The sequence below is a fragment of the Patagioenas fasciata genome, chromosome 6, assembly GCF_037038585.1.
Source record: "Patagioenas fasciata isolate bPatFas1 chromosome 6, bPatFas1.hap1, whole genome shotgun sequence".
Lineage (NCBI taxonomy): Eukaryota > Metazoa > Chordata > Aves > Columbiformes > Columbidae > Patagioenas > Patagioenas fasciata.
In genome coordinates, this window is record NC_092525.1 from 10244132 (window position 1) to 10271768 (window position 27637).

The window sequence follows — 27637 nt, forward strand, 5'->3', positions numbered from 1 at the left end:
GTGTCTGTAGGTAACACGTCTGCAAGGTAACATGATCACAGCATGAGCACTGGCTTTCAGCCCCAAACAAGACCTCCATCAGAGAGCAAAGATCACCCTGGATGCAGCCTCCTTACAAGCTCTGCTACTCTAACTGGAGCAGAGCCAGCATCTCTCCAGATATGGCAACACTGCCTTGCATCTTGGCAATGAATTTTCGGAGACATCTGTTGCTTCACCCAGGCTTGTAGACCCTGGAGGGTTGAGAGAAATTTGGTTGGCTCTTTTTTCATCCCTTTCTTATACTCCTGGGGACAGTCCCGTGGGTGGGGAGCAGCGTGGCCAGGGGCAGCTTCTGGGGCTGGCAAGGCTGCATGGTCCAGCTCCTTTTGCGTTGTGCTGGCTGGAAGATGGCTTAGAAACAGGAGAAGAGACAGGATGCTGGACCCCATCAGAGGGGATTTCCCGAAAGTGCTCACCCCCTGACCTGAGTCGCCAAGATGCTTTTCAAAAGGGCTTGATTTGAAAATGACAGGGGCAGCCGTAATCCTCGAAGGCATCTTCAGAGAGCTCCTTGCACACTGCCTTTCCAGAGCCACTGTGTCCTGCTTGCACCTTCATACTCTTGGTTCTCCTGAGCTTCAATAGGTGCAGTTTCACCCCCTGCACCAGGTTTTCCAGGACAAGCAGGGAAATGTCCCAGGCTCAAAGGGCTGCATGTGCTGCTGCTGGGGGGCAGAGGCGATGCCTGAGCACGTCCCGTTGACGGGTTAAATTAATTATTAGACGTAGTAGGGATAATCCAGACCTGGGTTTTGCAGACATTCAGCTTTGCTAATCATCTCTGTCCCCCATGCATAGCCAGGTTCAGCAGCCACAGCCGTGTGGGAACACACAGCCTTGGGGGACACCCTCCCAAAACCAGTGTGAGCTGAGCACGCTGCTTTGCAGCCCGACCCACAGCGCTTCTCCGGCAGACAGACCCCTTTCAAAGTCCATGGTCTAAGAACTCCTTTCCTGGACTTTGTTAATGCAAATCTGCTTCAGAGCTGATCTTGCACAGCGGGCGATTGCACAGCCTGCATTCAACAGCCCTCCTCAGGAGAAGGTGGGAGACTCAGGTCCTGTCTGCAGCTGGACCAGAACGTAAAGGACTGGGAGAGAAATCATGACCCAAGAGCGACTTTGGGAGGTCCTAGATCCATTGTGGGGAGAGCCTCGCACCCTCTCAGCTCTGCTCTGCGGTTCAGCTGCGGCTGTCGTGCTACTGAAATGGCTGGAACGTCGGCAGATCCAGCAGAAGATGGAGGAGGCAAGGGGGGCACGGGATCTGGCCCTGGGGCGAATGGAGAAGGCAGTTCACATGTTTAAGCAAGAGGTAATTTGGGGGACAGTGTTTTGGGGAGGAAGGGTTTGCATTTTGGATAACCAAAGCAATGGGGCAGTGCTGATCAATCCCCCTTTGAATAGTGGTTAGGGCATATGCATGTTTTGGAGCATTACCAGTTTTTCTGAGGATCACCACCCTCCATTGTCACAAAAGACCTCCCATAAAGACAGCATAAAGAAAGCATTTCTTAATACGTATATGTTGAGGGAATTCTGAAGACTGGAGTTTGGGACCCTCCAAATCAGATCAACCCAGACCTCCCTGTCCCCTTTTCTCCTCTTCTGTCCCTGCCACCAAGCCTTTCCCATCCTCCTTACTTCTGCCCCCCCACAGGACCCTGTCTGCCTCATCTTCCTCAAAGCACAGGGGGGCTTCACATCCCTCCAGCATCAGTGACCAAAACCCATTTCCTCCTGCACATGCCCAAGTGAAGAAGTGCCTGGATTTTAGGTCCTTGGGTTTGGGATTTGTCTTAAACACATAATGAATATCTACTGCTATTTTTTTGTTGTGTGGGAAGATTGCAAGCAGCACACACTTTTCTTTTCCCCATGTTAATGATAAATCTCGTAAAACTTCAGCTGGTTGAACTGCTACTCAACACATTGTCTATGAGTTAGAAGGGGGGGTGAAGGCTTGCAGGAGAGTAAATGGAGACACGTCGAACCTCTCTTACATGTTCAGGCAAGTCTCCACTCAATAAGCAGTTTTCTGCCCGGTTTTGTTCTGTTTTTATGAACTAAGGCTCAGCAAATTCCCCGTCAGCAAATTCCCCATTCCAACACATGCAGTGTCATGTGGGTTGCCTGCGTTTCTACAGGGAATGTCTCTTAAAATTCTCCATTCAAGGTCATTTCTGTGCAGCTGTTAGAACTGAGTATTTGCAGCCTTTTCTGTCGTTTTCTCCCCTCTGTACCTAATTTCCAACCCTTTGCAGAATCCAGGCACCCAGACTGCACACATCCTCTCGCTGACAATGGTGGAGCTGGTGGAGAAGCTGAAGGAGGGGTCCCTATCCCCAGAAAGTGTCCTCTACTCCTACATGAGCAAAGTGAGTGATACCTCCAGCATGGGAGAGATGCTGTGGGGCTCTTCTGCAGCGAGGGCTTTCAACTTCAATACCAGCTCATTTGCTGAGAACTGGCAATGCTGGGGGTTATAATTTATCAGTACTGTGATGTATGAAGGGTGGCTCATGGGCAAATAAGCAGGACAGAGATCCAGGGCAGAAAATTATTCCAGCAAGAAGAAAAGTTTATAGTAAGGTCTGAATAATGAATGCTGGAGGCTTGAGGAGATTGAACTTTCAGCTTGAAAACTCAATTTAAATACTGTTTCTTTCCTTCCATCCATTCATCTGTCTTGCTGCTCTTCTCTGTTCTGGAGAGGCTTTGGAGGTGACTCAGGAGGTGAACTGTGTGACAGACTTCATTCATGGCTGTGAGGACCAGCTCCAGAAACTGAAGAAGCAGAAGGAGAAGGGGCTGCTCTATGGCATTCCCATCAGCATCAAGGACCACATTGACTGCAAGGTACATCCCAAATTGCCCCGTCTCTTGGCCTGGGGCTGGGAACAGGCCAAGATGTCCCATCCTCATGAGGACTGGCTGAGAGTTGCCTCAGACGAGGGTGTTCTGGACCGAATGTTGTGGTACTAGCAAACCTGCCTTTTCTTCTGCTGAAAATTTTGTTTCCTGCAGAAATTTCTGACCTGCTTTGATGTAGTTTTCCCTGAGGTAGTCAGGTCCTTTTCTGCCCGTGAGAAAAGTTAGGTGGGAACTTTGTCACAGGAGGCATCAGGATGTTGTCTGTTATTGTCACAGCTCTCCTGCTATCTAAAGAGCTTTGCTTCCCATTCCCAAGGGCCACATCTCCTCTGGAGGGATGGTCAAGTTTCTGGGCCAAGTGAAGGAAGAAGACAGCGTCATCGTCCAGGTTCTAAAGAGCCAGGGGGCAATTCCCTTCGTGAAAACCAACATCCCGCAGACGATGATAAAGTAATAACGTGTTCGCCTTCACGAAAACACTGTGATGTGTGACTCTTGGTATCTGAGAAAGGGCTGACCCACATTCACAAGCTCCAACCCTTGTTCAATCATGCACGTTGAGTTAATTGCCTCCTTGTTTCAATCTGAAATTATTTGTCTTACGTTTGATGCCTCTTTCTTCTTAAATTCAGCTGTCCCAACAAATCTACTTCATGCTGATTCTACCTGCTGGGATTAATTCCACGCACATCTCTGCACGGATGCTCCGTGCGCTGTATTTATGGTTTGTAGAGACCAAAGTACCTCACTTACCTGCTGTTCCTCTTCTCCCCAGCTATGACTGCAGCAACCTCATCTTTGGCCAAACCCTGAACCCCCTCAACCATCAGAAGAGCCCCGGGGGCTCCTCGGGAGGGGAGGGAGCTCTGATCGCAGGTGGAGGCTCCATCCTGGGCATCGGCTCAGATGTAGCTGGCAGCATCCGCCTGCCCTCCAGCTTCTGCGGGTTATGCGGGCTCAAACCCACAGGCAACAGGATCAGGTACATGCCAACATCTGTCTCCTCTTTCCACCCACCACAGATACTGCAAAGTGTCCCCCACAGTGTATCAAGACTTTGCAGTAGTGTCTGTGGTTTCCTCCAGGTTTAAGTTATCCCCCTAACCTGCCTGTTTCCTTGTGTCAGCCAGCCTAAGGGCTCTATTAATGACATGTGATGACCTCCATCTGTTAACGCAGCAAAGACTTACTCAATTTTTAATAGCCTGGCCCAGGAAGGTGAAAGCAAATGCTACAGGGTAATCTCCTTTTCAGATGCTTTGCTTGTAAGAGTTTTCTGTTTATCAGAGATGGTTTGTTCACAGATGAGGAAAAGACCAGGGAAGGGAGATAATAGAAACTGTCTCTAACCTGTAGCAGCTTACAGACCATGGAAGTTCTCCTGGCCTAGAAAGTGTAAAGTCTTTGCAGGACCTTTTGCCCTCCTAGATGTTGACTTGGGGCAAATGGGAAGTCTGCAGCTCGCCATGGTGACCTGCCTTACAGCGAGAGCTGCTGCTAATCTGTTTCTCCCATTCTGTTCCTAGCAAACTGGGTTCGATTTCTGCTGTGGTAGGAATGACTTCAGGTAAGTCCATCTTGTCAAACCCTTGCTTCTTGCATCTCCTTCTCCTGCTGAAGTGCCAGCAAATGTGCTTGCTCAATTATGTCTCTCCTGGCCAGTTAAATTCAGTGATCTATTAGACCAGGGCCTGCCTTGTGCTGTTACATTTTTGCACCATTGATTCTATTCTGGATGGTGGTAGGTGTTACCTGAATCCAAGTGGAATTGAAGCCCTACCTGTTCAGGTGACGCAACGTGTAGCTATGGGAAATGAGAGTTGTGCATCCCAAAGGCCTGGGATATTTCACTGGAGATGCTTTCAGGAGACTCTGCTGGTTTCAGCTGCTGCCAGGTGGCATTGCTGTGGGCAATTTCCTGGCCTGATGGAAACTCTTCCATGCTGAACCCCTACCAGTGACTGAGACAGCACCAGCCCATCTGCCCGCAGTGATAAGACCTTTGTTCTTGCAGTGACGGGGACGCTGGGGCCGATGGCGAGAGATGTGGACAGCCTGGCCCTCTGCATGAAGGCTCTGCTCTGCGAGGAGATGTTCCAGCTGGACCCCACCGTGCCCCCCATCCCCTTCAATGAGGAGGTAAGGCTCAGGCAAACCCAGGTCTCTATTTGCCCAGCAACAAAGTGAGACCTTGGGAGATTCCTATCTGTTTTCATATCTCGAATGACCCAGGGAAGCAAGCATCCTTCTGAACAGAGGACACTCAGCATCAGAAACCACAAGAAGCAGCCACACAGCAGAGTTGGCAGATCCTTGTTGGCTTCCCCCGATAAGACCTGTCAGACACTGACCCCTTCCCTTCCCGGCAATGTCCAAAACAAGCTTGTTGTCCCCATCCTGGCCCAGTCCCTAAAGGAGCTGATTTCTACTGACCAGAGGAATTCACACCTTTAGTCAGAAAGCCTGATTTAACAGTCACTGCCCTAAGAAATCATTGCCCTTTGTCATTAGCTCTCTGCCTCTGCCATCCGATTGTGTCTTTCTGGCTCAGGTCCTAGGATCTATCAGTTGTCCCTGACATGCAGACAATACAAACCAGTCACTTATCTGGAGGAACAGGCCCCCAAACTTGGTCCGTAGCCAGGCACCCCAGGCATGTGGTCTGTGCAGGTGCCATCACACCTACTGTCCCACAGTTGGCACATGTTCCCATGGCAGGAGGTCAGAAAGACCAGACCAAGGACCACTTCTGCAGACCTATGCTCTGGACAACACTGCTTTCCACCAGCCCTGTTGCTCCTATCATTCCTCCAGCCCAAGAGACCTCAGCTGCTGCCTCCCTGAGTCCTGGGAATGATCCAGTCTTGTACGTCTTGTGTGTACAAGTGATGGCTCCTCTTTCTCACAGGTTTACACCAGTTCAAAGCCACTTCGGATTGGCTATTATGAAGGAGATGGCTACTTCCAGCCCTCACCCAGCATGAAACGAGCCGTCCAGCAGACAAGAAAGCTCCTCCAGGATGCAGGGCACATGGTGGGTTTTCATGCCTGTGGTTGCCTGGAGCTGTTATCCTGCTCCTTCAGAGTTTGAAAAATCATTTCCCAGCTCTGCTTTTGCTGCTTATAAAGCAGGGACCATCCTTCCCTACTGCAAGGATCACCAAGAGGAAGGGAAATACAACAGTTTGTTTCCCAAACCGATCTTGCTTATATTCTTGGCCTGGCAGATAGGAGAATCGCCTTCAGATATCTCCAAGTCACCTCTTTTCTAAAGCACCTTTTTTTTTCCTATCATGTTTTGTGTTCCCATAAACATCAAGCTCACAACAGTTTCCATGATCCCTCAGCTGTTAAAAACACTTTACAAATTTCTCGGCGAGTAAGGGGGAAGGGAGTTGGAGCAGTTGACCCTCAGGAACCTCTTCTAGACTAAATTATTCTGTGGTTCCACCAGTGGGGATTTCTATATGGGAGCTGTTCCAATGATGCAAATGAGCTAAAAATACTTGGTATGTTGAAACCTCTAAAAATTCTTCTCTAACCTGTGGAGGATTGGAGCCTGTGCCAGGTCACAATATGCATTAATGCCTTGGAGATGGGAAAGGAGAGTGGGCAGACGCTACTGACCCAGGTCCCTGTGAAAATGGGGTCCTACAGCAGCAAGGAGGGTCTGAGCTTCCCACCACTTCCCACACATCTCACTAGCGGGTCACGGAGGTTTGCAGAATCATTCATCTGTTGCTTGTTGAACAGGATGCTTTTCTTGCAGCTTGTTCCCTTTGCACCGCCCAAGATTGACTACGTGGTAGACGAGCTGTTCACCAGAGGGATTTTCTCGGATGGTGCTGCTCACATGGTGGACTGTTTGTGAGTAAAACCCTCATTTCAGTGTGGGTCATGAGACTTGACACTCTATAGCCAGTGGGCGCATCCGGAGTGTTTATATCCTTGTGAGTGCAAACTGAATAGTGGGCAGCAGAGGAGCGATTTCTGGAAGGATGCATTTAGCGTGAGCACCAGCTAATTCACAAGAGCAGTTCACACACATGGGTAATGCAGAAGGGTGATAAGATACCGTGTGTCCGCAGCACTGTGGCAACTGGTTTTGTGTGTGTGATTAGTCCCTGGCCCCTGGGAAACAGCACACATTCTAGAACTCCCCATGGAGGGATGGTGGTTTAGCCCTGGCTGGTGGCCACGCAGCCGCTCGCTCACTTCAAGGGGAACCATGGCCAGAGTTGTATGTGGCCCCACCAGAGCCTTTATGGCACTGTCAACGTTGGCAATAAAGTACTTTTTTCTCTATAATTTCTACGGTGAGCATTTACACCTGAGCATCTAAACTCCACATGAGCACCTCTTGTTCAGCATTTTGGATTGAAACGGGCTGATTTTGTCTTCTAGCAGCTCCCCTCTAAGACAAGCCCTGCTTTGGAAACAGCATAGATGGCTTGTCCTGACTTCTCCTTCACTCTCTGCCCTTCCAGCAAAGGAGACATCGTGGATCCCAACCTGAAATCCCAGTTCAATACTTACAGGCTTCCTGCTTTGGTGAAAAGGATCTTTGCTATCCTCTTGAAACCCATAGTAAGTGTGTGGATGTGTCTTCTCCGTGTTGTAGGAAATCCGCAAGGTGGGGAGATTTCCACATGCAGGGAGAGAAGCTGCTCCTCTCTGGCAGTGCTTTGCTGCTTCATGTTAAGTGCCTGATGGGCTTCCTAGTGAAATACACTTCAATACACTTAGTCCCTAAACCCAGGCTGAGCTTATCAAGTGAGCCTGGCAGCCTTTTGTGGGTGTGTTGCCTGGGAAGGTCAAAATATGACCAGGAACCCATGAGCCACACTGCTCATCCAGCAATGGGCTCCAAGAGACTGGGTGTTGCTAGCAAGGATCTAAACAGCATCCCCGCATCCAGAAGATGCTCTCCAGGGCTAGCAGTGTTGTCTAGAGCCTTATTTGCATGGGTTTTTGTGATTAAATGTACAAATTAATGTGGGAGTAAATCTACTTCGTTGGACACCACGTCTGTTCTTCAGAGCCTCTTCTACCAGGACAAGAAGTGTGCCCAAAACGCAACCACCTGCTAGCCAGCTATGTCAGCTGTGTTGTCGTTGACTAATCCGAATTTTTTCTCTTTCTTCCAAAAGTACCCACGAATCGCTCGGGATCTCAGCGCTCTCTGTGGAGTGGGGTAAGATGCGCCAAAGCAGCTCTAGAGAAAGGGGATGCACATGGATGTGTCCACCAGTTCATGCAAGTAGATGCCAGCTCACTGTGCAAAGCCCTGTCATGGGGCACAGGCTGGGCCAGATGAATGTGTGCTGTCTCAGCATCACAGAATCACAGAACCCACCTGGACTTAGCACAGTGTTATCCAGGGTTGTGCAGCCAGAGATTATTTTAAGAGCTCAAGGATGCTCATCACAGCAGGGCTGTCTCCATGGGGATCGGCACAGGGAGATACAGACTGCTTTCCCCAACAGGTGGATTCTGGTACCCAGATCATCACATGTCATGTTAATGCAGAGGTGCAGCACGGGGTGAAGTACCTGCCCCTCCAAGAGAGGCAGACACACACCAAGCTGCGAGCAAGTGAATTTAGAAGTCTCGTGATCTTTGTCTAGGTGCCAGAGCACCTAGAGGTGTTGGCATGCTTTTGCTGTAAGCTTCTTTGATGTACCTGTAGGCACATGTGAACCCAGCATAATCAGCTGGGTGAAACTAGAGCTCGTTCCCAGAAGGGTTGTGTGGTTTCCAGAACAAGGGGCTCTCTGTGCATTCTGTTAATTGCTTTCTGTTGCCACAGTCTCAAAGCTGATTAATTCTGCCACCTTTCCAGGTCTGCCAAAAACCTCTGGGATCAGCACGGAGCAGTGGCGGTAATGTGATTTTTCTTAATTATTTTTCATTTTTTTAACAAATATACTGAGAGATCCCTAAAGTTTCTAAGCAATTGCTTTGAGCTCTGTGGTGGATTCAGGGTTGGAAATGGATCATATGGATATAAAGCAGCTAGGCTTTTCTTTGAAAGTCAAGCTTTGCAAGAAGTGGTAAGAGCTTAAGGCAATAGATGTTTATGTGGAGGTCTCTGCTTACTGCAGGATGGGGAAGAAAGATTATCCTTTGCCCTATATTTGCTAAGCAGAAATAGCATATGAACAGCCTCTAAAGACGAGGCTTAATTTTTCCTTCTTTCTGTCTCTTGGTTCAAATCCCTCATTTCAGACATTAGGCGTTATTGTCACATGCTTGAACTGTCAAGCAGAGTCCTTAGGAGCCAGAAATTGTGGTTGCGAGCTCCTTGGCTTCTGTGGATTTTGTCTGAACTCATTTGGGATCAGGAACATAAGGCAGGACGCGTTATTCTGGACAGCTGCATGCTGCCCGCAAACTGATCAGGTTCCTCTTTAAAGCCAGTTGAGTTTTATGCGTGTATCTGTTTTTATTGGCCAGCTCCTCTCCTCCCTGCTCTGATGGTTGGAAACCTTCATAGTTCCCGTGCTGTTTATTCACTTCCAGTGTATCCTCATTTTATTCCTGCCCTTGAGCTTTAAAAAGCACCTCTCCTCTCTGATATTTCCACTGCCTCCCTCGTCCTTGATCTATTTATAGAGAGCAGTTGTATCCCCTTTCAGCTGGTGTTTCGCAAGGCTGGAGAAGCTGAGCTGTTTGGTGTCCTCCCATAAGGCAGGATCTGTGTTCCCTGGGTGTCCTGGTCTTTTTGTCCTTAAACACCCTCGCAACCCTCCCCGAGGAGAAAGGTGTCCCCAGCCCACACCACGCAGCCTCCATCAGTGCCAGTTGCTCGATGGACCAACCTGCCTGGTCACTGGGTTGATTGGAGTGTTTGGAAGGAAATGGGCTTTTTTTCCCCTTGAAAACAGGTTCTTCTCCCCCTTGCAAAACAAGACCCAAATGAAAAGAAAACTCTTAAAAAGTTTTGTTGGCCTCAGAGATCTTTTGAGTTGTTTTTCTGCAGTGAAACCATATTCACATTTTTTTCATCCACTGCAAACAAGAGCTGATTCAAAACTTCTGGCTAGCGACCAGATTTCCTCTCAGAAGAAAAATCAGGTTAGCTACACTGACTGTTTTTCCTGGAAACGCATCTCATGTGTTACACTTTCTGGAGGAAGGATGTCAGACTGCAGACGGAAATTGAGGTCAGACTGAAAAGCAGCCTCGTAGCTGGGTCCTTCGTGAGAGATGTGGACAATGTACAGAAAATGTAAGAGAGTTGTGTGGAACAGGGGCTGGACTGGCGAACAAATGTGTCCCTGTGACCAGAATGCGGCTGTAGAAGCAGCCGTGCTGTGGTCCATCCGCGTTTATTTCCTAAGACAAAGTGGAACATCTCTTTGAGGATGGATTCATTCATTGTCTGATGTTCAGGAAAGCTGTGGTAAACCAGACTACAAATCTAGGTCTTAGATCTACAGGGCAAGCCTAAAGCTGCCTCCTGCATTGTGGGGGGCAGATCTTGGGCTTGTGCAACTGCCTCTTGCTGCTGCTTTTTCTTACCTGTGTCCTGATGCAGAATGAAAGAAGAATTTGAATTCATATCTTCTAGATTCATGTACCAAAACAACCGAAGCTTTTAGGAAATTTGACTTACAGTCAGCTAGGTGTAATTCTTCAAACTATTGTTGATCTCCGTTCAATAAAACTCAAAGACAAAACTGTTTGTGGGAAGAAATCAACTCTGAAACGTCCATCTAGCATTTATGTCCAGGTCTTGGCAGCACGTGGTTTTCTGACAGGAAAGCTAAGGGTGAAAGAACAAAATCCATCAGCTCTTTCAAAGCACAGCTTGGGTTTTATTTGATTTTTTCAGTTGCGTCCAGGAAGGTTTTTTTCCTCCTTTTCCTATGCTGTAGGCCTTGATCTGCCACTGCTGTCCAACAGACATCGTTGTATCCTCTGTCTTTCCTTCCAGGCTTACCGCACTGAATTCATTGCTAAATGGAGGAAGCTGAGACTGGATGTGATTCTTTGTCCCATGCTGGGTCCAGCCTTTAACCATGGCTACGCTGGGAAGCTATTTGGTAATCTCCACTGAGTTGTATCTGTGGCGGTGCTTGTGGGCAGAGCTGGAGCAAGACCTTTTGGTCTTTTGGACATTGCCTAAACCATGAGCATTGCTCGGTCTTCCCTCTGGGGAAGAAAGCAAAGGACAGGTCTCCTCTGGGTGGGTCTTCTCATGCCCCCACCTCATCTGAGCTGCAGGTGTTTGGATAATTATGGGGCAGCAAATAGTGTCACGTATGTCCACTCATTCAGGGGTGAGTTTCCCCTGCATTGTCTGTCCTGTAAACAGCCCAAGAGCTGTGACTGTGAGGATAGTTGTCAGAGGGCTGGTAGACCTTGGTACAAGGCCACGCTCTTCTGAATGTGGCCATCGTACATTTCCCAAGACTTTACAGAGAGCAGAAAGACTCGTTGCCTGTGATTTGCAGAAAAAAGGCATTTTTTTTATAGCTTCCAGCAAACAGTCAGGGTCCTCCATCTCTAACAATGGCCCTTTGGCTTCCAAAATCCCCAAGATGGTGTTACAAAACTGAGCATATGGATTATCTTGAAAAGGTAACTGGGATTTTTCCCTGGGGTATGGGAGACATAGACGCAGACTCTGAGTTCGATCCAATCCTGGTATCTCTCTCCTGGAGCAGGTCTAACCTGCACCTGACTGACAGGTGAAGGCATGGGTGTCTCTCACATCTCAGCAGCCATGTGGTCCTCAAAGCTCTCCATCAAAAGCCCCTTTAAAAACAGCGTGTTTTGGTGGTCTCTTCAGGTCCAGCCACTCCAGTGTGAGATCCTGCAACCCAAATTATCATCCAAAAGTCATCGCTGGCTCAGCGCACTGAATTTTACCATTTTGCTCTGTGTGATCTTTTCCAGCTGCGACCTCCTATACCAATTTATACAATGTCTTAAACTTCCCTGCCGGGGTGGTGCCGGTCAGCACGGTCACAAGAGCTGACGAAGAGGAACTGAAGCATTACCGAGGGCACTACAGAGACCCTTGGGATAAGAGACTAAAAGAGGTCAGTGGGGAAAGAGCTTAAGCCTTAGCAGAAGGTTATGACTGGCACAGTGGTGCCTCTGGCACATTGTCCCAAAGCTTGTCTACACGTCCTGATGAGAATGGGAGCGTTTTAGTAATGCGATTTGCATACACCATGTTACTGCCCTGCATGTGGTACAGCTAGGCTGGTGTACATCAGCCTGGCCATTGTCCCGTTGCATGTCTTCCTTCATCTTCTCTTTCTGTAATGTCAAAAGACAGCGTTCTCTCTTTTGTCTCTGACTTGGCCCCATGCTTGATTTTTCAGGCTGTGACAGGAGCCGTGGGGCTGCCGGTGGCCGTCCAGTGCGTGGCTTTGCCATGGCAGGAGGAGCTGTGCCTTCGCTTCATGAAGGAGGTGGAGACGCTTACCCACGGCACAAAGAGAAATGTGTGACTTTTGGGAACCTGCCTTCACTATGGTTCACTTCATTTTTCACTCCCTGCCCTTCCCTCCAGCCACCTTCTACCTGGTGCACAAAGCAAAGTAGATTGTGATTTGCAGACTCTGAATCACTGTTTTGATAAATTGGCAATAAATACTGTTTAAAAATAGTTAGCAAAAATCTCATCTCTGTCCAAATTGTCCTTCTTTGTTAGAGTTAATTTGCGTAAAAATAAAAAAAGGAATAGGGTTGATGCTGGACCAAAGGAATCTAATAACTACAGTATAACAACATCTGTTGCATGATATGAGGCTGAGGAGCTGTTTACCCCAATATTTTACTTCCAACAGCAAACAGGAGCAGATGTTTATGGGAAAATATAAACTGGTAAGTGTAAGATTCCCTCTCTGGCTGTGCCATGGGTTTGCTAAGAGGTTTTTTTGGCAAAAACTTGCGGTCGGCGCATCATTTTTAATAGCTGCCAAGAAAGCTCTCCTTCGTGAACTTGTGGGGCCTCTTCCGGAACTCATTTACTCTCTTGATCTCCACGCGGTCCGGTGGCAGCGGGCTCTGCAGTTTAATTGTGCAGTGAATAGTGGAAAACTTAATTGTCTTTGTTTAAGCATAAGCTATGAGAAGTGGTAAGTGGTCTGTCTTCGCTCTTGTTCCTCATTGTTTCTTCCAGCTAAGGAATGGGAAAAGAAGACTGGGGATTCTTTTTATTGCCTATGAGCACTTGAGGGAAAACTGAGTTTAAGCATTTCTGTGGCTGCATTTAGACTGTTTGCACTGTTTGGTGCTTCCAACCTCACTATGACAATTGTGTGCTGTTTCTCAATCCATCCTTCGCTCTCAACGTGGAGGAAGAGGCTGGAAGAGGAGGTGGGAGTGATGGCAGAGACCAAAATGCTTTAAATAAGCAAGTGTGCCCTGAAACAAGGCATCAGCATCAGCGATGATCCATGTCTTCTCCAAGCCTTTGTATCTCTCCAGGCACCAGGGCTGGAGTCGGTATTTCCCCAACAGGAGGAGAAAGCCGCTACCCAAAGGGTGACACCATTCTTGTCATTTACCTGCCTCCCTGGGGCTGTGCGGAGATGCTGCTGTCATCCAGCGGCCATGCAAGGTCACAAGCAAGTCTGAATTACACAAAGTCCTGGCTCCTGAGCCTGACTTAGCATCTTCTGCTCAGCACAGAGCAGGGAGAAGGTCCATGGCACAGCCCTGCTCCCAGAGGATGCCCCATCTCTGCAGGATGCTGCTGGTGCCACCAGCCACAGAGCTCCCATCTGATGGAATTCTGCCAAGTAACCAGGGCTGTCTCAGGCCAGGAGCAAAGGATTTTGAGTTGGGACCTCATTATTTAAGCAGGTAACCCGCCCAGGTTGTATTCCTGGCTGGAGCTGAGCATGCACAGACCTTGTTTTGCAAGGAAAGGTGTGGTGGTTGCAACCCGCCCCTAGCCATTTGAGCACCTGGATTCCCAGACAAACATGGCATGTTGTGGAAAACAATTCCAATTATGCAAGTGCTGTGAGACGAAGCACTGAGGCCACCCCTCCATGCTCTCAAAATTCCTGTCGTATGGGAAAAGACCCTCCTTTTGCCTGAGAAAGGTAGCAATGACCAACTACTCCTGGAAACCTGCTATTTGATCGTAGCCTGAGCAGGACAGTACAGAACTATACGATCCGAAATGTTCTGGATGTAGATAAATGGTGGAAAGCACTAGAAATTACCTCATCCTAAGTGTGGCCAGAGTGGGACTGAACTCAATGATCTCACAACCCTATAAACAGCGATCCTAAAGTGGGACCTGTCGAACTCTACGGTCTGCCACTTTGCATCTCCCTCCGGCTGGGATGTCCCCAGAGTCACCTCGTGACAAACTGATTCCACGAAGCCATAGGCAAAGACAGATTTCTCAAGACTCGACAATTTCCCATTGAGAAGTGATGATGCATTAAAAGTGAGTAATTTGCTAATCTGAAGTGACAAATTTTGGCATAGGCGTACCTCCACAAATATTCAAGTATCCATGGATTAAAGTGTGTATGTGTGTGTTGATAGATTTGTAGTTAGGCTTTTAATCATATACCTGTGTGTGCATATGTAAGTGGTGAAGAACTAACAGCTCTCTGCAGCGTCTTTGCCCCAACAGGGTCCTGGTTGAGCAATGCAAAAAAAAAGCGTTGATAGAAACAGATTCTCATCTCTCAGCTGATGTTCTTGGTTGTTGGAAACGCGCAGATTAAATAGTTTCTTAGCAGCTTTGAGTGTTGGTGGAGCTGGACTGGAACTGAGGAAAGTCTCATGCTTCCAATAGATATTCCAGGCTGAAATGAGTCAGAAACTGGAGAATTCCCAGAAAGCTTTAATTCAGTCCTCTGAGCCAACTGGAACAACTTCTTTAGAGGGGACCAGCTCATTTCACTGTGATTTCAGCATTTTATAAAACTTCTGTAAAATTCTTTCAGAGCAGCGTGGTTAACATACTTCATTTTGTAAATGAAGCCAGGTGAGAAAAACATGGCAAAAACTTTGCACTTGGCCTTGGTTGTTTAGTGCACCCCGGTGCAGCGTGGAGGACTGAACACTGATCTGTGAGTTGGGCAGGCCCACCTCTATTATGGGCTTGAGGTTTGACTTAGGACATCCCTTTGCTTTCCTGACTCAGTTTCCCCATGTGGACAGTGGTCTCTTTCTCAGCAGTCTTTTCTCCCAAGCATCACTTGCTCCCCTTTGCCTAGATGTGGGTCCACACAAACCCACCCACCGTGAACATCTGCATCCACGTAGCCATTCGCCTCCATGGCAGAGACTCTTTAATTTCATATGGCTCTTGGAGTGCCTCAGCAGGTCTACCCGGAGGGTGTAAAACTGGCTTGGATTTTGAAACCATCCCAGTCCTAAAGGTGGATTCAACTCCCCTTCCCTTGGGTCTGGCCAGCTGTAAACACAGCTGTGCCTACTGATAGATCTGCCCTTTGAAACGCCAGGTCAGGCTGGACACAGCTGGCTTTGGCTCCATCTCCAGTAAACATTGCTGAGTGTCTAAAGGGCAGGATGGGAGCGCAGGTCCCCATGCACAAGCAAATGCGGGAAGTCAATGCTCTGATACTTCCCAGCACAGGGGAAAAACCTTCCCAGGTCTGCTCAGCCCATCGTAGAGGTTGTGTTGCTGTCACATAGGAAAAGAGCCCATCTCTGCCTTGGGAAGCCCTTGCATGGATTCCTGGAGGCTGGGAGAGGGCTGGGTGTTGCTGCATGCTAGACTATGTTCACATGGACCTTCTGGAGGCACCTACTGTGGCCAGCACCATGGGGCAGAAGCTGATGGGCTGCAGGAATGTGTCCATGTTACTGCTGTTGTAAAGCCAGCAGTGCCTTGGCTGAAGAGGCAGCCTCTGAGCAGGGATGCCGCTGAAAGGGAACACAGTAAAAGGCCAGCTTGATTTGTTACGACATAGAAAGTCAAGCATTAGAAGACTGCCTCGCCCTGATGGGAGAAGGCTCTTCACCTTCCTTTCCATAGCCAGTTCTACACTCTGTAGGATCAGGTTCTGTGCTTCTGGACATCAAATGCAACCTTGCAAAGTCTTGCAATGCACAATCCAGCTGCCCAACAACCATTTTCAAGGTGGGACACATAGGAGGACCTACCATCCAAAACCAGCAGAGAAGATCACAGACAGACCACACCATTTGTTTTGAGGCTGGGCTGTTGCTTTCAGCTCAGTGTGCTTGTAGTGAGCAGCATCTGTGCTGGAAAGACCTCAGGCACCAGTTGTCCCCATGTCTGTTGGAAATAGTTTGCTTCTGGGCTGCAGCCCTGTGGGGTTTTCCACTCCTAAGGCAACACCAGCTTGCTCTGTCATGGAGTGGACCAGCCTCTCCTTCTGGTGCATACAGACATGGTGGCAGTGCAGAGCATCATCTTATGAGCCTCCACAAACAGTCTCTGACCACCAGGAGACCAGCGTGGGCTAATGGATTTGGTGAGTGTGTGCCCCACAGCTACGTGTCCTCTTGTCATACCATTCCACATCCTCGTGCAGGGAAGTCTTGTGATTTCAAGATGTTTTTTCCCTTTCCCCCATTGTCCTCTCAGGCTATGCAGGAAATAGAAGCCATTTCCTTGCTGCTTTTGTTCAGCTGATCCCACAGCCCTTCCTCTCCAGCACAGAACTTCCCGTATGTCAGGAAGCCTCTACAAACCCATCGCCCTATGCGTCACTGGCCAAACTTCTCTGTTTCCTGGTCAATCATTCACCACTGTGCACTCCACCACTCCTTGCAGCTTTGCAAGGGTTATCTTTAGACTTACAAACTATTTGCTGACCCGAAGGGGCGGTGCTGGGAAGAGGAACTGGTCTGGGGAGGCAGGAAAGGTCTCCTGCTTTGCTTTTCTTTCTGACTCTGTCCCCAGAGACCCGAGGACCACATTATGATCCAGCAACAGCTGAGACAGCTGCTACCAGAGAGGGAGGTGAACCCTTCTGCTGCCCTCGCCCTGCTCGGTGGCTCGGCGGCGGCCGTGGTGGTCTGGAAATGGCTGGGCAAGAGGCAGATCCAGAAGAACATGGAAGAGGCTCGGAGGACCCGGGATGGGGGTTTGAAGAAAATGGCAGAGGCTGTCCAGCAGTTCAGGGAGCAGGTAACCTTTCCTCATGGCAGGGTCTGGGTCCTACCAGGCTGTCTGCTGATGTTGTTCTTCAGCTCCTCCTTCCAGCTTGTGCCTCCATAGCTTTTATAATGAGGAACCCCGAGGGAGATGTGCCAATAATCCTCAACAAGAGGAAAGGCTGGCTTGGGAGGAAGGGACATCATGGCTCTCCTCAAGCTGGATGAGATGTGGTGGGAGGCTACAGCCAGAGAGATGTGAATTACACGCTGGGAAGAGATTGTGGGCAACAACAGTTGATGGAACCCTGGACCTTTATTGATCCAAACCCAAGTTTGTTAGGGATCTAGAAATGTCTCTTGCCTCTACGAGCAGAAGCAAGAAAGCTTTTTATCTTCCTAACTCTAAGTTTACACATTTGTCCACACCCCTATATCTTTGTCCCTGAAACCTAGCTTCTGGATGGTTCAGGGAGAGTCTTCAAAAGAGCTGTCACTAGGATTCCCAACAAGTGAGACCTCCCAGACCAGCAGGCTGTACAGAAGATGCTTGGCCTAACTTAGCACTAATGAAGACCAAAGCATTTGGTGTCCCCTGGGAGCAACCAGGACATGCCATGGGGACAAATCAGGCAGGCACCCAACCAGCATGGATTTGGCCCTGAATTCCTACTGCAACAGTGTTTTCTAACTGCTTTTCCTCCCTGCTCTGTTTGTTTCCGAGTAAGTACTTGTTAAACCAGCTCATGTTTACACAGGTAACATACCTGGAGGTAAAGCATACAAGCTACTAGTGATGCATAGCTTTACAACATTGTTTTCTTAATGCCACCACCTTAAACAAAGCTGGTGGCTCTGAGAACTGCATTGTCTTTGCCTGAGTAGACCTTTCCTACCTGTGAGTCCCTACTGACTGCTCTGCTGGGCTTGAGCTATGAGATGTTTGTCATCAGACCAGGCCTACCCATAGTACCTGTGCCCATTCCGAGGGGCGAAGGGCCAACCTAAGGCTTGTGTGCAAGGACTTTGGTACCTTCTGCCCAGGATGGTGTTTGCTCAGCTGAGAGTGGTCAGTGCGTGAGTCCCACAGTGCCAGGAGGAAGACTCCAATGTCACGCATTGTATGTGTAGTTGTTGCAGTGGATGGGTGAAGCCCTTCTATGTCTTCAGAGACAGCTGGGCTCCTGTGTTTGCATCATGTTCATGAGATCCATGGAGCGCACAGAACAGTGGAAACTCAGGATGAAACGCTCGGCAGCTCAGGGTCTGAACCTCCACGTGAAGGATCTGCCTTTCCAGCAAGCTCTGCTGACAATGTCGGCAAAACTTACGAGACTCATCCCCTCTGATCCTGCCCTGGCATCCCCTTCATCTTCCCCTTGCAGGTCCCCCGTGTCCAGACAGATGCCATTCTGTCCCTGCCTCTGCTGGAACTCAGCAAGAAACTGCAGGAAGGGTCTCTGTCCCCCAAGACTGTCCTCTACACCTACTTAGAGAAGGTGAGTGCCTGTCTGCAGTGTGATAGGCAAATGGTGTGTGGGCCATTGGCTGAGAAGACTTATTTGAGCTGGTGATTAGGATAAGTCTTTAATATAGCAGATATCAAAGGATATTAAATGGCTGGGATCTCTGTCTCCTGGATCAGATCCATCACTGGACAGTCCTGTGAGATGGTTTGAGCTGGGATGCTTTGGGGAGGGGGGGTCACTATTCATGCCGAGCCGCTAGCCCTTGTTTTAAAGATGTAGGTAGCTACCAAATGCAGCTGTGTAATGATGTGCTTAATTAACTTCCCACAAAGGCCCTGGAAGTGACCCAGCAGACGAACTGCTTGCGACATTTTATCCCAGAGTGTGAGGAGCAGCTCCAGGAAATACAACGGCGGGGGGAGAAAGGGCTGCTCTATGGCATCCCTGTCAGCATCAAGGATCACATCGGCCATAAGGTGATTCCCTTTGTGCCCGTGAAGTGTTCCTGCGTGAGCTGGGCTGGGTGGTGAAGAGGTAGGACACAGAGAAGGGGCCCAATCTCTCCCTGTGTACACCATGGGAAGCTTGGCTGGGTCTGAGGCTGTGACTCCACATCTCATGGCAGCTGCAACCCGGGCAGTTAGAAGCCTCTATCAGCTAAAATATGTGAATAGTTACGCACCCAAATTATTTCCTCTCTGATACGTGAGACAGCACAGGCTGGGCTACGTGGTTGTTTGGGCCATAATTCAAGTTTTTACTCAGAGGTTTGCTGTATCAGGGATAAGAATGTGGCTCAGTCATTAGTAGCAGGAACCATTAACCCTGAATCCCTGTTGTGCTGTTGCTTGGCCACTGAACCCCTTAGCAAAGACCCTGTGCATGAGATGCACCAGGGACCCCCTCACAGACAAGCCCCAGTGAGGACTGACCACACACTCCTGAGCTGAATTTGTTAGGCAGTTTCCTCTGTGTTGATTTACCAACACAGTTAAGAGGGCTCTAAGCCCAAAGCAAGCCCCAAACACCAGGGCTAACTGAAACATGATCACACTGTGTTTGCCAGGGATATATATTCCCTCCCTGAACATCCACTGGTGGCTTCACTTGAGCAGCAGGGTACTGGGTTTGATCCTGAGCTAGAGCTCCTGTAGAGTTGCATCTGGGTCAGGGGAGGTAACAACATGGAAAAGAGCAAGGACAGCTTCAGAAGCCTGAACCTTGTCAGTGCTTGGCAGCCCTCTGCCAAGGGTGGAAGGAGAATCCTTGTCCCTTCATGTGAGGGCTTGCACAGGAGTGGTTTAGTGCCCACACCCCAAAGGGGACACCGGACATCCTTCCAAAACCACCAGGTAACTGTGCTGACTGTGTCTGTTGTCACTTCTCCTCTCTGCAGGGACATCTAGCGACCTGTGGGCTTGTGCAATGTCTGGGCACCCCGATGCAGGAAGATAGTGTCCTAGTCAAGGTTTTGAAGAGACAGGGGGCCATCCCGTTCGCAATGACCAATGTGCCACAATCCCTCTTCAGGTGACATCCGTCATTAGAAATCTTTTCTCTAGTTTTGCTCTTGAAGCTGAAACCCAGTCGGCAGGCCCCAGGACAGGCTCCTCCCTGTCTCCTGAGAAGTTGTCTGGATGAATCCCTCTTCCATCAGCTGCCAACAACCTCAGTTCAACTGAGAATAGCCTTCAGATAAGATTAAGAGGAAAAACACCTACCGTGACATAAGAGGAATCAAGGGCGCTTGTGCATGGGAGGGAGAGCAGAGTCTCATGGGAATGAGCCCGAGGGATTTACGGGATGGAAGAATGGGGTTGGCGATGCCACATAGGATCACTGCAAGAGAGAGACAACAAACTCAAGGCATTAGGCTGTTCCTGATAGACCGATTGCTGTTCCTCTTCTCCCCAGCTATGACTGCAGCAATCCCATCTTCGGCCAGACCCTGAACCCCCTCAACCACCAGAAGAGCCCCGGGGGCTCCTCGGGAGGGGAGGGAGCTCTGATCGCAGGTGGAGGCTCCATCCTGGGCATCGGCTCGGACATTGGTGGCAGCATCCGCCTGCCCTCCAGCTTCTGCGGGTTGTGCGGGCTCAAACCCACGGCCGACAGGCTCAGGTAGGTCCTGGGGTCTGCAGCATTTTTTTGTTAAACCACAACTAAGATTTGTTGGGGTTTGGTGTTTTGGTTGTTATTCTCATTTTGACCAACATTTTCCATTTCACGTGACTTAAACACTTTTAACAACTTCCTTCTGGTTCAGGTTCTGACTTGAAGACTCCACTATGCTATTCAAACGTATCGGTAATATCTCACCATTACTGAAATGACGATGTATTTCTTTTTGTTTTCTTGCAGCCTGATCGGAATGACTGGCCCAGTCAGTGGGATCACGGCAAGTACGTGAATCTTTAATTGCTTTTCTCTATGTGCTGTGAAGAGTCCCATGTTTTTCTCTAGGCCTGAGACAACCAAGATCTGTCCAGAGTCCATCCGAAACATCCCACCTCGTTGCCTGATCACTCCTTGCAGCCAACATGGCCATGCAGAGGATGGACCAGTGCTTGGTGCACCCATTTGTTTGACATGGATGTTTGCTCTTGTCCCACACCAGTTCCTTGTGCGCTGGGGCCGATGGCGAGAGATGTGGACAGCCTGGCCCTGTGCATGAAGGCTTTGCTCTGCCAGGAGATGTTCCGCCTGGACCCCACTGTGCCCCCCATCCCCTTCAATGAGGAGGTGAATCCTTAAATCAGCAAACCCTGGTTCTTTTGAGGGTTCTGCATGCTCAACATATGCATTCTTTAAGGGTCTGGTTATCTTTACAGTACTAGTTTCTAGTATAATAACTTGACAGCTCTTTTTGAGGGCACAATTCATAGTTATTAGGAAAAAAAATGGTTAATAAGTAGTTATCCTTTCTGACTTCCCTGTTAGCATGTAGCTCATCAAATCCAGACACCCTAGAAAAGAGAGAGGAGGAAGGCAACACCGGGAGCAAAATGCTGGAGGTTTTTAGGGGAAGATGAGGCAGGATCAGAAACTCCTGCAGCCAGTCTCTAGACTGAGGACATTTCCTTTCCCTCTGCAACAACTGAAGTGCAGGAGTTTTTTCCACCTCCATCCTTTGTAGCAATGGTTGAATCTGCTGGTCTTGAGCGACTGTGTTCTATCAGAAGGGAGGGACGAAGGGGACACTGGAGGAAAAGGTGGGGGTGGACATTCAGAAAGGGTAACCTGTGGAAATTAGAAGCAGCAAGCCAGAAAATTAGTTCCTCCCTAACATCTGGAGCTTTTATCCCCTTCTGCAGTGGGCTTCAGCGTGGGGCAGTCCCACCCCAGCAGGGTCAGTGATGCTCAGCTGGCGGCTCTTTGCTCCAGGTGTACTCCAGCTCTGCTCCCCTGCGGGTCGGGTACTTCGACACGGACGGGTACTTCCCGCTGCCCCCCTGCATGCGGCGGGCAGTGCAGGAGACCCGGGAGGCTCTGCAGGCGGCCGGGCACCAGGTGAGCATAACCACCCCGTGGTCTTCTCCCCAAGGTGTCCCCAGCTTTGCTCCTCGCTGCTGTAATCGCGCTTTAGAAACCAGACATCGTCCCCAGCCAAGTTATGGGATAAATGACCTCACAGAGGTATGGGATTAAGTTACTACAGCCAGATATGCAATGCAGATGTGTCTACAAGGGGTAGGAGCACCAGCAATCAGTAGACTTGCACCTGCAAGGGGCTAGGGGTGGAACAAATCATAGAATAGTTTGGGTTGGAAGGGACCTTCAAAGGTCATCTTGTCCAACCCCCTGCAATGACCAGGGACATCTTCAACCAGATCAGGTTGCTCAGAGTCCTGTCCAGCCTGGCCTTGAATGTCTCCAGGGATGGGGCATCTGCCACCTCTCTGGGCAACTTGTGACAGCGTTTCGCCACCCTCATTGTGTAAAATCTGGTTTTGCTCTCCTGGTGGCTGTGGTCCACACCAGACAGCAGCATCCACCAAGTGCCGTATTTGACCCTGGAAGGTTGCCCCAGTGTTTTCTAGGTCTGTCCTTCCCCAGCCAGGCTCTGAGAGGTGTTCTCCTCTTTCCTCCCCAATGCCCATGGAGACCTCTGTCTTTCCTGGACTACTGAGGGAAAAGGACTGTGGGACATGAGATGGGAAATGCTGTTCCCTCCATCTAGACCTACTTTGTGGAAACATGCTAGTGGTGCTTTTCATAGCAAAGTGAGTTCATGTCTGAGATATGTCAATTCTGCTGGGACAGGAGGGAAGCTGGTGCAGTTTCTGGGTCAGTGACTGCCTGGAGCAGGATGGAGGAGGAAACAGCTGCAGGGAGATCTCAGAGCTGAGCCAAATGGCTGTCAAGGAGGAATAATCCCATCGGGAGATGCCTGGGGTAGTAAAGGGTTGAACTGGGGCCTCTGTTAGTGTGTGGAGCCCAGGGAGGTGCTGCTCTGCCTTTGAAATACATCCACAGTCATGCCTTAGAAACTATTCACATCCCCAGGCTGCCACGTAATCTTGTGTTTTGGTGCAGCTGGTACCCTTTTCTCCACCTCGGATCCATGATGTCATGAAACTGTTTTTGAAGACCTTTTTTGCTGATGGAGGCCGTGCTTGGTTGGATGTGTTGTAAGTAGGAGCCCTTTGGCAGCAGAGCTGTAAAATACCTCCATCCCTGCACCCATGAGCACAATGCATGGGCAAAACGAGCCCATGTCTCCCACTGCAACAGGAGATACTGGGCTATCTGAGAAAGGGCAAACAGCTGCTCTGGCATTATCCCCTCCTCTTGTTGTCTCTCAGCACAGGAAATATTGTAGATCCCACTTTGAAATCACAGGTGAATTCCTGCAAGATCCCAAGGCTGGGGAAGAAGCTGCTGGCTCTAATTCTTAAACCTCTGGTGAGTCCCTGGCCTCAGGCTCAAAGCAGAGTGGTGACAGCAAGACCTTGAGATGTCCAAAAGCGTGATGTTACTGGGAGACACCTTTAACTAGAGACAATGGGATTTCTTTGGGAGGTCTTTTCTAGACCCCTGCTGGGATTTATCCAGTACAAAAGGGAAATAAAAGCAGGACAAGCCAAGAGCTGCAGAAGATTAATGCAGAGCCCACAGCAAGCGGTTCTTCAAATGCTAGACCTAGCAGTGCCCAGTTTCCTACAGATTCACCATCGGGATTACCATGGCAGAGAGACTTGAAGTTGAAGCTCTGTCTCAGTGTTGGAGGCCTCCCAAAGATCACACCTCCATGGGGACTCGGGGATTAACAAGGGCTGGCCCCCAGTGTAGCCTTTTCACCACCTGAGCATCCTTTTGCAGGGCTTCTCTCCTCCATTCTCCGTTTTCTCTGCCTCTCTGTCCAGTTCATTATAGAGTCATAGAATCATTTCGGTTGGAAGAGACCCTCAGGATCATCGAGTCCAAACATAGTACGTCTCCACTGTAGTTCAGAAGACTGAGTGGAGATGTTTTAAGTCTGAAGATGACATTTAAAGCACCAGGTGTGAGCACCAGTATGGGTCTGGGAGATGAGCATGAAATCCAGGCTCACAAGAGAAACCTTCTCTCTACCATGGGATTTGTGTGGTTGTTCTCAGCTGACATGATCAAAAAGGTGGCAGTGAGTGAGAGGCAAACCAAGTGCTTGTAGAGGTCTTGTTTTTGTGAGATAACAAGCTAAGAAATGTTTGATTTATCAAAAACAACAAAAGGTGACTTGGTTCAAGTCAGTACATTCCTCTATGAGCAGGGAATACTGGGCTGTAAGAAACAAATTGAGCACCAAAAAACGGAAGTTGAAAGTAAATTTAGAACCATGAGGAGCATTTTTAACCATCATCATTTACCCTCAGTGCAGCATCCTGAGGGATGCAGACAGGACAGGGTGGGGGGCTTTCCTGGGATGGCACAAGTTACTGTACCCCCAAGTCATGTCCTTAACAGGAGCCTCTTGCCTTTCTAGTTTCCCCGCCTGGCTGACTACCTGAGCACCTTGTGTGGAATGAGGTAAGTTGGCATCGTCCATGGAGATCAACGGTACCTCCTCTAAGCGTCTGTTGTGGGGGGAACTGGATCACAACAGGCTCTTACCTGACCTCTGCAGGGGCTGTCCCTCCATCCTGGACACGGCTTCAGCCTTTAGGAACACGTCTCCCCAGTGTTGCACGGCCCTAGGGATGTCCTAAGGTTGTACAGGAAGCCTTTGGCACTAAATCCAGGCTCACAAAAGAAACCTCTCTACCACTTCCAGACATTTGTTGCGTAGTCGCTTGACCAAATGCCAAAGGAAACTTGAAACAAATCGTGAAAGATGCATTGTTTTAAATAACTGCTAAAATCACTGGGGCTTATCAACCTGGAGGGTTATTCAAGCAATTCCTCCTCTTAAAGCTTAAAAATGTTGCTATGATTTCCACTTGCAGGTCAGTGAAGGAGATGTGGAATCATAACCATGAAATACAGGTATGTTCTGAGGACTTTTCTCTCTGGCCTCATGATACGAGTTGAGGCTTTATGGCAAGTGGGTTATCAGTCAGAGGGTTATCAGTCAGGGGGTTATCAGTTCAGACAGGGATTGTGCAGGGGGCTGCTGGGGAGGAAACCAGATGCGGGGAAAGGCACTAAAGAGAGATGGGAATAGGGTAGAAAGGCTCTTAGGTCAACCCAGCCAGGACTTGATTGGTTGCCCACAGTTCTCATGCCCAAATGCCCACATTTGATGGTCCCAACACAACAAAAGTTGCCCTGGGAGTGTAAGGGACCTTTCCAATTCCTGGCCACATGCTGTGGAGGCAGACACACACTTCCCTGCTTCTTATCTCAAGCACAGCTGCCTGCTGCTGCCCCCTTGGCCATGCCAGAGCCTGGTGCATACTATGGAGAAGCCAAGATGCTCCAGGCATGGACGTGGCCGCCATGTTTCTTGCCCTCTCCTCCCCAAGGCGTACCGCGCTGAGTTCATCACCCGGTGGATGGAACTCCAGCTGGACGTTGTGCTGTGCCCTGTCCTGGGACCTGCTTTCAACACAGGATACCCTGGGAAACTCTTGAGTGAGTCTGGGACCCTCTCGGGAGGGTAGAAGACCACAGTGGTTGAGACTGGACACGAACACTCACTACTGTGGAGTTTCACCACCCACCTAAGCATTTTATGGGCACGAGGGAAGGAAAAATGACTACCATAAAGCTACCTGAGCAGATGGAGATAGACCCATGGATGAAGTGACCTGATGACAGTTGGTTTTTGCAGTAGAACTTGGACCTGCAGATGACCAGCCCCGTGCAATCTCTCCTCCCAGCAGCCGCTGGTTCTCAGGGGCTTTGGTGAACATGTAATGTGTAAATTTGAAGGAAGATGTGACACTGTGACTACCTACGTTCTCCCCTCTGCTTCTCCCAGATGCCATCTCCTCCACGATGCTGTACAACCTCCTGAACTTCCCTGCTGGGGTTGTACCCGTCAGCATGGTGACAGAGGCTGATGAGGAAGAGCTAAAGCTTTACCGAGGATGCTGCAATGACCCTTGGGACAGGACGCTGAAACAGGTATGTGACACAGAAAGTGCTGGAGCAGAGACGGCTGATGGATATTCAAGTAATAGTTTCACTGAAATCAAGGGCTCCTAAATGTGTCCATCAAAAAAAAACGCAACTCTTCTTTATATACCCCTTGCAAATCCCTTTTCTCCCAAGTCTCAAAAACCGTAAGTCGCTAAGTTTTGGGGGGATCTAGGGGAGCACCCCCAGGCTGCATTATAGGCTGACACCAGAAAGGAGCCACACAGCAAGGCTTCTTGGAGTGGGTCCATGGTGACAGCCACAGCATCACACTGCACCTTCCTCCTGCTCCATGATGCCTTCACCAGTCCCAGGCTGCCAGTGGAGCATGGAACAGCAATGAGGATGCTGAAGGAAAAGGGATCTGGCTGCCAGACAGCTCCAAGCAGAGTTGGGTGGGATGGGTTTGGGGTGTCTGAAACAAGCTACCCAAGATTTGGAAACTATTTCCATCATGAGAACAGCAAGAGCCTTCCCTCTGCCCCAGCATGCTGATGCTGCTTGAAGGGCACGGCTCAGCCTCCAACCTCCCACTCCCCAGGATGAGCCACCTGCTTAAGCCAAGCTTCCAGAAGCTGCTGGAGGTCTGAGCCCCCCGGGTGCCCTCTCACCGCACGTGTCCCCGCTGCAGGCTGTGACAGGAGCCGTGGGGCTGCCCGTGGCCGTGCAGTGCGTGGCCTTGCCGTGGCAGGAGGAGCTGTGCCTCCGCTTCATGAAGGAGGTGGAGACCCTCAGCCGTCAGAGGAGAGCAGCGTAGGATCCACAGTCCCACGCCTGCAGGGCCGGGGGAGAAAGGGACAGCGCTGCAGGATTTCTCTTCTGCAATCGGAAGCACAAAGATGATGGCGAGGAGGGAAGGAGGAAGGAAAAGCCATTTCCTGACCGCGCTCCTTGCCAACGAGCACAGATCCTGTACAGAATCGAGATGCCACGAAGACAGCGCGACCGGCTTTAGCTGGGTTCAAATGCTGATAAATCTATGAACTGCACCTTCCTGTAAGGATGGACATATGGAGTGGGTGGGGGTTCACTTTCATTTTCATCTACGCTGCCTCTTGCGGCAGCAGGGTGATGCTAAGAGAAAAGAATTACAGCAGCTCAATGGTATTTTCTTGCTGGCATTGGAGTAACTTCATATGGATGTAACTATGGGCTGCCCTGTAAGGAATACAGCCACACCGACCCTCCCCATTGCTGTACTTTCCTCACAAAAATAAATATGTAGCTATTAAGCACCTCCAGTAATCCTTCACTGCTGGCTGTGATTATAGGAATGCAGTTATTAGTCAAAACAAGCAAACACCTTCCCACTGGACATTAAATGGCATCTAGAGCAGGAGTGTTCACACCTTCCCTCTCAACCACAGCTTTCCTCTCCGTGAGGGATGGCAACACTCGCCAGCCTTTCCCCAGCACCGAACTCTTTCCACCACCACATCTCGAGCACCCCATGCACATTTCCAACCTCACAGCAGGGACGTTCTCAGGAACCATGAGCCAGCACTGTGCCCTTGTGGCCAGGAAGGCCAATGGCATCCTTGGGTGTATTACAAGGGGGGTGGTCAGTAGATCGAGAGAGGTCCTCCTTCCCCTCTACTCCGCCCTGGTGAGAC

General features: G+C 49.6%; 2 protein-coding genes across 3 annotated transcripts; both read left to right on the forward strand.

Moving 5' to 3' along the window:
* Window positions 1-361: 361 nt before the first annotated feature.
* Window positions 362-12557, forward strand: LOC136104063 (vitamin D3 hydroxylase-associated protein). The gene is made up of 15 exons (XM_065842701.2): window positions 362-1357; window positions 2307-2420; window positions 2758-2901; window positions 3233-3366; window positions 3692-3898; window positions 4443-4483; window positions 4931-5055; window positions 5825-5950; window positions 6686-6783; window positions 7404-7503; window positions 8067-8110; window positions 8759-8798; window positions 10856-10964; window positions 11821-11966; window positions 12255-12557. Exons 1-15 carry the CDS (start codon window positions 1148-1150, stop codon window positions 12381-12383), a joined length of 1767 nt encoding a protein of 588 aa, XP_065698773.2. The 5' UTR covers window positions 362-1147; the 3' UTR covers window positions 12384-12557.
* A 3972-nt stretch (window positions 12558-16529) lies between these two features.
* On the forward strand, window positions 16530-27259 carry LOC136103733 (vitamin D3 hydroxylase-associated protein-like). 2 transcript variants are annotated; one of them, XM_065842120.2, is made up of 15 exons: window positions 16530-17029; window positions 18381-18494; window positions 18797-18940; window positions 19861-19994; window positions 20379-20585; window positions 20826-20866; window positions 21082-21206; window positions 21849-21974; window positions 23001-23095; window positions 23270-23369; window positions 24430-24473; window positions 24890-24929; window positions 25409-25517; window positions 25867-26012; window positions 26566-26698. In XM_065842120.2, exons 1-15 carry the CDS (start codon window positions 16820-16822, stop codon window positions 26581-26583), a joined length of 1653 nt encoding a protein of 550 aa, XP_065698192.2. In that variant the 5' UTR covers window positions 16530-16819; the 3' UTR covers window positions 26584-26698. The 2 variants fall into 2 exon arrangements, with proteins under 2 accessions (XP_065698192.2, XP_065698191.2); XM_065842119.2 differs by having other exon boundaries at window positions 16534-17029; window positions 26656-27259.
* The last annotated feature ends 378 nt before the right edge of the window (window positions 27260-27637 follow it).